Source organism: Eimeria necatrix, genomic scaffold (genome assembly GCF_000499385.1).
Source record: "Eimeria necatrix Houghton genomic scaffold, Enh_scaff1045, whole genome shotgun sequence".
Lineage (NCBI taxonomy): Eukaryota > Apicomplexa > Conoidasida > Eucoccidiorida > Eimeriidae > Eimeria > Eimeria necatrix.
Window position 1 is genome coordinate 3,931 of NW_013654831.1, and position 9,008 is coordinate 12,938.

The following is a 9,008-nucleotide window of genomic DNA, read 5'->3' on the forward strand; positions in this document are numbered from 1 at the left end:
AGAGCGCGGAAACGTCTTACTAGTAAAATACAAATTAAATTTGTCAGCAAAATAGCGTGTATAAACTAGAAATGTCTACGAATACTCTTGGACTGGGGCCGGCGACAACGCTGGCACCGCTGCGGGTCACCTTCCTACCGTGCAAAAAAAAAGAACCATGAGGAGCGACTTTTATGAAATTTGGTTTTGATAACTCTGAACAGAACTGCCTTTTTAATAATTTGGTGTTCGTTTCATGGGTGATGCGTCGATGGTAGAGAGAATTTCATAGAGTGCCCAAGTCGTGGGCCAGGCAGCATCGTAGTCGCTGCAGAGATCGCGGTGTACTAGAGAACCAGAGTCATTGTAGTCCACAGCGCCTTCAGCTGCGACTACGCTCCTACCTGGCCCAAGAATAGGGCGCCCTATGAAAAACCTTCAACCTTCGACGCATCTCTTATGAAGCAAATACCAGTAAAAGCAGTCGTCTTCTCAAATTCTGAAATCGATTTTCCTTAGAAGTCCCCCACTTAGGGTTCGTGCTTCCTTGGCGGCCCTGTGGGGTGGTGGCCCGCACCGGTGCGGGTGTTTTCGCCAGCCTTAATCTTAGGGTATTCACAGACACATCTACTTTCCATATGTTATTTTGCTGATTGCCTTACCTCGTTACTAGTTCCTCCCCTCGTTGAGCGTGTTAACCTCCTATAGGTCACCAGCTAGCTATCTTCTTAAGGGCAAGTCCTATTGTAGTGCCTGCGCACTACATCTATCTGCGTTGCACGATTGTCCTCATACACTGAACATTCTGTGATGCTTGGAATGCAATGCACCGGCCATCAGCGCGTTGCACGACCACACAGAAGTCGCGCAATTACTTTGGTGGGCGAGCTGACCGCAGTTTGTGTAGTGCACAGGCACTACAATCGGGCTTGCTGGTGACCTATAGAAGATAGGTTGCCGGTGACCTACAAGAGGTCATAACACGGTACGAAGACAGGACCCTCTTACTAGGATCGAAGTAAGCCAATTTGTCGGCGAATTAGCGTGTATACACTAGACGTGCGTTAAAGTACCCGGATAGTGGGGCTGGCGATAGCGCCGGCACCGATGCAGGCCTCCTCCCCACAGGGCCTTGGAGGCGAGAACTCCGAGTGGGGGGGATTTTACAGAGAACAGATTTCGAAAAACCATGAATAAATGTATTTCGTGGTAGTTGGGCTGCTGTTTCAAGGAAATGCGCCGTAGGTAGACGGTTATAGCAGGCCCCCACTCGAGGGGGCAGGTAGGAGCGTAGTGGCAGCAGTAGGTGCTGTGCATTACATTTTGGCTCTCACATAAAGTTCTGTAACTGATTACGAAAATACATACCTGCCTGTACTCACTAAATGAAACGAAACATAAATTAAAAACAACAAAGCCTCATCCTGAGCAGTGAAAGGTTGCTGTTCCATTCTCTGGCTGTCCGCATGCGCATTGGCACCACCGCTCTCATATTGCATGCCACAAAGCCTGGGATAAGCTGCAGTGAAGACTGTCTCCAACCTGCTATGAAGGTAGGTTTATTTGTGTGGTCTTTCTAGTCTTGCATTAATCCTTCTTGTATTGGACTAAGTAACCTTTAAAGGCCGTTAAACTGCCAGCCAAAAAAGCTGGGGATAGGCTGCAGTGAAGCTTAGAACCAAACTCCTATTGCACTGAATTTTTCCGTTTTGTTTTTTTAGTCACAGATTAATCGTTCTAGGATTGAACTATATAACCTCTAGAGGTTCTTTACTGCCAGCATATAATCTCTAGAGTCCGTTTTCCGCCAGCCACAGAAACCTGGGATTAGCTGCAATGGATCCTAGAAGCAACCTACAATGAAGCCAATTTTAATTGCTTAGTTTTCTTAGTCAAACATTAATTGCTCTGGTATTGAACTATATACCATGTGAGGGCTTTTTGGACGGAACACATTGGTACGCTGCACATTGTATTCGGTTCCTTAGCCCACACCCCGTTAGCTGAGGTGATTCGACTCAGACATCTACGAAAAAAGTTGAACACTGCCATTAGCCCTCAGCCATTCCCATCATCGTCTCAGATTAGTACCTTGGAAGTGCTGTCTTCAGACAAAAATCTTCTTCTACGGAGTTTCAGGCAGCACTAGACTATGGCAGGGCATGTCAAAATTATAGCCCTCGTTTCAAGGGGACAGGCGAAACCGCTGAGCAGGACAAGCTAATTAAAGGCAGCCGCAAACTGAATTTCGAGTTTGTGAATGCTCAAGCAATCGACTCACGCTGCTTTGCGCAAGTGTAGGGACAGTGCGGCCTTTGCGGAGTCACCCACGTTCCTGCAGGCTTCGCAGTGCTCAGGAGGGTTCACGAATCGGGTTCACGAATCGAACATGAGCCCGCCAGTCCATAATATTTATTTAAAAATAAGAAAATAATTAATACAGCACTATATTCAGCAATCGGCAGGCCTTGCCAAGCAACTGCGCAAGTTGCGCGTGTGAATTGGAACTCGATAGTGCTCTAGTGGATGCAGACCCGCTGCTATCTCAAGTCGAAGGCATCGGCTAATACTGTCAAAGTGTCGACTCTTCTTACTGTGCAGTGCAACTCTAGATTACTAAAACTTCAGCTTAAAACAATGTTGACTGCTGTAGTGCCACGGGAATGCGCAACTGCTAGGATGTCAGCCCTTCAACTAATTTCCGACACTGCCATATTTCGCCTTTCGTGCTCCAAGATGCACCACTGGGCCCTAATATCCTTCACCTGCTTCCTTGCTGGTGTTATGCATGCATGCATATTACATATATACATTATATATACATATATACATTATATATATATATAATATATATATATATAATGTATGTCCATAATATACATGCATGCATGCAAGCATGTATGTATATATATATGTACATATGTACAACATACATCTTATTTAACACATACATAAATGCACATACATAAGGTCACCTGTTCAGCCGCACATACACCTTGACACAAATCTACATACATACATCCACATATAATTCACATAAAATATATTTGTATAAATATATACACTACATATACGTAAAGCACATCTATATAAATATATGTTACGCATATAAATATGTATATAACGAATATTTATTATTACAAATCTTTCTGCAGATCTGCATAAATCCGTCAGAGGCCCCCCTCTGCGTTGTCGCCTCTGCTCCTTTCTTCGAAGAGAAAAAAAACGAACTTTTTAAAATAAATAACTTCCTTGGCTGCCGCTTCCGGCCCTGAGGTGTACTTACACCTGAGAAAGAGGCAACTCCTTTTCCCTTTTCTGAACTTCAGTTGCAACTTAACACGCGCCTACAGTGTACGTACACCTGAAAAAGACGCAATTTCTTCTCCTTTTTCTGAATTTCAGTTTGCAATTTAAAACTGAAGACGCTTCTGTCTGCCTTTCACTAAGTTCTAGAATTCAGGTTTATGTACACCGCAGCTATTATGAGACAACTCCAACACTTCCCAGCAAAAGCCACAAGTCCCTACGCTGGAAGCAGCACCAAAGCAGCAGCAGCTGCTGCTGCTGCTACCTCCGCTGCTGCTGCTGCTGCAGCTCCAACTCGGGGCGCGGTGGTCCCGCTCGTAGGGCTGCTGCAGCAGGGCGGCAATGCACACAAATACTCTAGCAGCAGCAGATCTGGAGGGGCCGCTGCTGCAGCAGCTGCACCATTTGCAGTGCCAGCAGCAGCCGCTGCTGCTGCTACTGCTGCTGACTTGTTTAGAACTGAGGGCCTCCCTTGGCCTTCTTGTCGGCGCCCAACTCGAAGCTCTTGCAGCGCTTAATGGGCAACAGCCTCTTTGTCTTGCACTTGGTGCACTCCTGCAGCAGCAGCAGCACAGCAGCAGCAACACACAGCAGCAAATGCAGCAGCAGCAAACGGCCTTCTCGCTGCTGCTGAGCTACGCAGACACATGAGCAGACAGAATAGAGATGGACCCAGCAGCGGCAGCAGCTGATTGCTCTGACCCCGCAGCTCCCCGCGAGTGCAGAAGCAACAGCAGCAGCAACGGGCAGCAGCAGCAGCACAGGAGAGAGCGACAACGCGTGGATCGCAGTGTACATACACCCCAACAAATAGACTGGATACAGCAGCGCCTGTGGCTCCCCACAGATCGGCTACTCCTGCGCTTTCAAGGCACGACCCGCCGCACTACCAGTACAACCACCTCCGCTGCTGCTGCAGCCGCTGCTACTGCAGCCGCTGCTGCTGCAGCCGCTGCTGCTGCAGCCGCTGCTGCTGCCGCTGCTGCTGCTGCATCTTACGAGTTTGAGGACGATTTTTTTGGTGGTTTTGGCCTTCTTTCGGAAAATGGGTTTGGTCTGGCCCCCGAAGCCCTTCTGCTTCGCGTCGTAGCGCCGCTTGCCCTGGACCACGAGGGAGTCCTTCCCCTTTTTGTACTGAGACACTTTGTGGGGGGTGTGCTTGCGGCACTTGGAGCCGCGGCAGAAGGTGTTGCGGGTCTTCGGGATGTTCACCATTTTCAAAATCAAAATCTTTCTCCTTTTCCGAGCCACAACGGTGAACTGAAATGCAGCAAGCAAACGCAGCACATGCAGGCCCCGCTCCGCCCGCAGCCACTGCAGCAGCAGCCGCCTCTTCCTGCTGCTGCTGCTGCGGCTGCTGCGGAGCGGCTGCAGCCCCAGGCTCCCGCGTGCCGCAACAAATCCTTTTGTAATTTAATTAAACAAAGTGGACTTTTTTTTATTCGGGGAATTGATAAACGCGAACTGTATTTCAGTGACGCCTGCAGCGCAGCAACCATAAACGGGCCCTCGCTGCCTCTCCGTACCCTGCTGGGATGCCCTGGGCATTTGTGGGGCTTTGTAAGCTTGCATTACTTCTTGTTTAGTTCCAAAATTGTTTATGCTTAATTTTTCTTCCAGGGTTTTGGGAAATTGTGTTATCTGCTGCACCGACGGCAGGATTGCACGAAGCTAGCCCTGACCGGCTTCCCCCCAATCTGCTGTTTACTTCATTTTTATGCCTTTTAGTAATTTAAACGGCCTTCACTGGTTTCATAGCTCCAAAAAATGTCACTTCTGCCCAAAAGAGGCAAATAAAGCTGCAGAATCCGAACTCAGAAGCCCCGCCGCCTCACCTTCCATACTCAGTGTTACTTGCCAAAAGAAACAGCTGAATAAGAATTGAATCTGCCAGTGCATGCATATCCCGTGAGCAGAGCAGCTTTATGGGTCCCCGTAGCTGCAGGGGAAGGTCCAGGGGGCCCCACAGCCACCTAGGCAAACTCGCTGCGGCCCTCAATAGCAGCAGAGCAGCACGAGGCAGCGCCAAAGTGGCTCTCGCGGCAAAACGAGGCATAGGGGCCCTCGCACCCTCATTATATTTGCCCAAAGCCAGCAGCAGCTGCTGCTATGGGTCCTCGCTGTGGTGCGCCCGCGAACAAAAACCCTATCAGTTAGTTGCGCATCTTTTGCTTAGAGTAAGGGTTCACTGAGGCCTCACTCGATACAGCGAGTTCACGCGTTGGGCTTTATGTATGCTGTGCACGAGCCTCTCAGTGCCCAGTCTTTAGTATAAGAGCACGCGCCTTCAACACCTCACGGGGGTGGTGTGATTCGGCGTCGGCTTTCGCTTCCTCTTTGGTCGGCTGAGTCTGCTGCTGCTGCTGCAGCGGCAAACAAAGCGCTCCACCGCGTTTGCTGCAGCAACAGCAAGTGCAACCCTCCTGTTGCTCCAACATGGTAGGTGCCACTGCTGCTACTGCTACAATTGTGGCACCTTGGTAACAGCAAGACCCGCAGCAAAAGAAGCATGTGAATTACGGGCAAACGTTCACAACCCTCAGGTTGAGGCTTGCGCGTTGGCCCCGCCATTGGGAGGCACGCTCTGCCTCTGCAAAGAGAACAGCAAGCTCTGTTAAGGTTTGCTCTTCTAACTTTGGCAGGTTTCACAACTGCATTCGCCACAGGCTGCTAAAACCGGTGAGCCTGTGTGCCAGCTGCCAGTCCTAGGGCGGCCAGTAGCGCTTGGCATGCGCTAAATCCTTAGCCCTTATAAAGGTGCCCACGACAGCACTGCAGCTCCCTTAGTAAACTTCAGGGTAACTATCCCGAGATAATATAGGGGCGGCAGGCGATAGAAGCCTGTGGGAGGCAGCAGGCACTTACTGGGGACCTCCAGTTGCCTCTGAAAAGCTTTGGCTCTGCTAAAGCTAGCAAGGCGTACAGCTGCTGCTACGTTGGTTCCCGGAAGTTTCTTTGCAAAGGTGCAGATCTTTGAGCTCACTAATGACATGTGCTGCCTGCAGGCAGCAGTTGGGCTTGCCCCTCATTTCTGTGTTGAAAGATATGCTGGTGCTGTTGTGTCTGTGCCTATCTCCCCCACATGGGGCTTCTCTTCCACAAGTTGGCTCCCTAGCTCAGTGGTTGCTGCAAGCTTCTGGCAGGAGAAGCCGTGCGAAGGGCTGCGTGGTGCTGTGCAGGGTTAAAAATAAATTTCTGCTGCCACTATGCAGCTCTAGAGGCCAAAGTTGTCTATATGAATCGTGGACTTTTCCTCGCTGCAGATACAAAGTACAGACACCCCAAGATTTACAACACAAATCGTCTTCAAGTAAGATAAAGTCTAAATCACGCCGCGTTCATATAAAATCAAGTCCAAATCGAACCCATTTAAACTAACCCGCTTCAACTCGAAGCCCCCTATATCACAGAAGTACAGTTCTTGCGAGAAAACTCTTAAGCTCCGTAGGCTCAAGGCAATCCCTTTTAGGAGACTAAATTTCTGTGCCTCGCGATAAGCTTTCGTCCTTGTGCGCACAAGCTGTCAAGCAAGGGCATGTCACTCCTCACTAGACAAAGATGGACTTGTAGAAAGCGGGAGACAGAAGTGGCATGTGAAGAAGGAATATCAGACTCAAGGGCCTCTCTGTCTCAGAAGGCGCTCAGATGTACAGACACTTCACGGTGTCGTCTGACCTTTCCTTCATAGCTAGATAAGGCCAAAGGCAACATTTAGAGTGTCTCCTTTCTTCTTCGCTGCTTAAAGGCAAGTATGTAGCAAGGGAAGGAGGCGCAAGCTGTCGCCTTTTAGTGTCTCCGTCGCTTTTTCTTTCTTTTCATTTTGTTTGTCTTCGTTCCCCACGCAGTGTGCGCGGACGCCGTCCGCCTTTTCCTTTGTCTTTTAACAACAAAGGCGTGCATGCTTTGTTGTCGTTGAAAGACGAGGCGACGGCCAGAAGGCCGCACAATATTTCCACTTCAGGGTTGAGGAGACAGATTGCGTTTTCCGTTATTCCTCTTACAAATGCGATGAGAGGGCGTAAGCATAATTTATTGAGATAGGGGGCACGTGTCTCTCATAGGAGCCTTTGTCTCTCAGCCAGGCTCTCTTTGTCTGGAGCTTCACCAAGCAGTCTGCCTCTCCTTCTGCCGTGTCTCCTTCTCTCCTTCTCTGCTTAGAGCCTTATTTATCGAAGCTTACTGGAGAGCAACAAGGCCCGCGGGCAGCTGCTGGTACCAGGCTCTTAAGGCCTCTATTGGCAGAGACACGGGGCCACAGAGGCAGCCTCTATGAGGCGCAACTGGAGGGCATGCTTCAGTCAGAGTCGCTGCTGGAGCCGCTCGCGGCTCTGGCGGCAGCAGAGGGCGGGCGCGAGGCGGGGGGAATGCCTTTCGTGAATGAGATGTCGATAGAGGCCTGCGGCAGCAACGGCGTCAGGTGTCTATACACCTCGCATCCACGCATACCAAGAGAACAAGCGCCTCAAAACCCCAAGCAAAGCCCATGCCCACTTACCCTCTTCCACGCCTGCTGCTGCTGCTGCTGCTGCTGCCGAATGCCGCCTTTGATGCCCGCATCTTGCTGGGGCGGCGGCGGGGGCTGCAGCTCTACAGGGGGCTGCCTCCTTTCTGGAGTTGTAGGGACGAGACAGTCCATTGCGCCTTCTGGCAGGCGCTGTTCGTACACCCGACGCATCTTCTTCTTGTGAGCTTCTCTGCGGCGCTGAATTTGGCAAAAGCAAGCCTCCACGTCTCAGGCGGTTAGTCTCTGTCGAATTTGCTCTTCTGTTTACGCAGCTGATATTAGGTTTTAGGGTTTAGTGGCTCGAGGAAATGTAACCAGCTTTGTCGTTGTTGCCCGTTTTTCTCTCTCTCTCGTAGCTGAGATTGGGTTTTAGGGTTTAGGGTTTAGTGGCTCGAGGAAATGTAGCCAGCTTTGTCTTTTTCGTCTCCGGGTATTTAGGCTATTCCTCAAACCTTGCCGCGTGTGCCCCTTAGCAGCTATAGCGCCCTACAGTAAGTGCAGGGGCGCCTGGCCCCTTCTTGGCTCTCGCCCTTTAGCTCTTGGCTGCTGCGCTACCTTAAAGAACGTGTCTTTGAACGGGTGTGGGGGCCGCAGTGCAGGCCTCTGCTGCCTTTGTTGTGTGCATTTGCATCTCTTGCTTTTTGCTCCTGGAGCTAGCCAGCTAACCAGCGTTTCTGGTGTCTCTGCAGCCTGGCACTAACTAGCTGCCTACGTCTCTAGGCGCTCTGCCGTGGGGCGCTAGCCAGCTAGCCTAGGGCTCTACGGCGCTGGGTAGGGTCAGGGGCTTAGGCACCAGGAGGCACTGATCCACCACGGCCTGCGTCTTCTGGTTCGTCTCCAGCATATCTTCGTGGATATAGAGAAGACTGTTTCTGCATGCGAAAAAGAAGACACGCATGGGCGCAACCGCAGATGCGTCGGGCACTCCCCAGAAGCGGCGGGCTTTAGGGCCGAGACTCTAGGGTTTAGGGTTTAGGGCTTAGACTTCAAACCGCCTCTACCACCGGTGCCCCTGTGGCCTAGGCGCAGAGCAAAAGGACGTATCTGGGGCCTAGAGTTCAGAGCTTAGCTTTTATAACCCTGCAACGTTCTCTGCAGTGGAGGGGGGGAGACAGCGAAGAGTGGAAGCAGAGGGCCCTGGGGCTCACTTGAGCAGCTGCGAAGTGGTGGGGGCTGCGTAGGAGGGCACTGGGGGCCTGGAGGCGGGGGAGGCGGG

General features: G+C 50.9%; 2 protein-coding genes across 2 annotated transcripts; both read right to left on the minus strand.

The window, feature by feature from the left end:
- Positions 1 to 3,741: 3,741 nt before the first annotated feature.
- Positions 3,742 to 4,503, minus strand: ENH_00001580 (ribosomal protein L41, putative; the record flags this gene model as incomplete). The annotated part of the gene is made up of 2 exons (XM_013583941.1): positions 3,742 to 3,843; positions 4,288 to 4,503. The coding sequence occupies 2 exons, from the start codon at positions 4,501 to 4,503 to the stop codon at positions 3,742 to 3,744; spliced, it is 318 nt and encodes a 105-aa protein (XP_013439395.1).
- Positions 4,504 to 7,582: 3,079 nt separating this feature from the next.
- On the minus strand, positions 7,583 to 7,963 carry ENH_00001590 (hypothetical protein, conserved; the record flags this gene model as incomplete). Its single annotated transcript, XM_013583942.1, has 2 exons — positions 7,583 to 7,684; positions 7,784 to 7,963. 2 exons carry the CDS (start codon positions 7,961 to 7,963, stop codon positions 7,583 to 7,585), a joined length of 282 nt encoding a protein of 93 aa, XP_013439396.1.
- Positions 7,964 to 9,008: the final 1,045 nt, after the last annotated feature.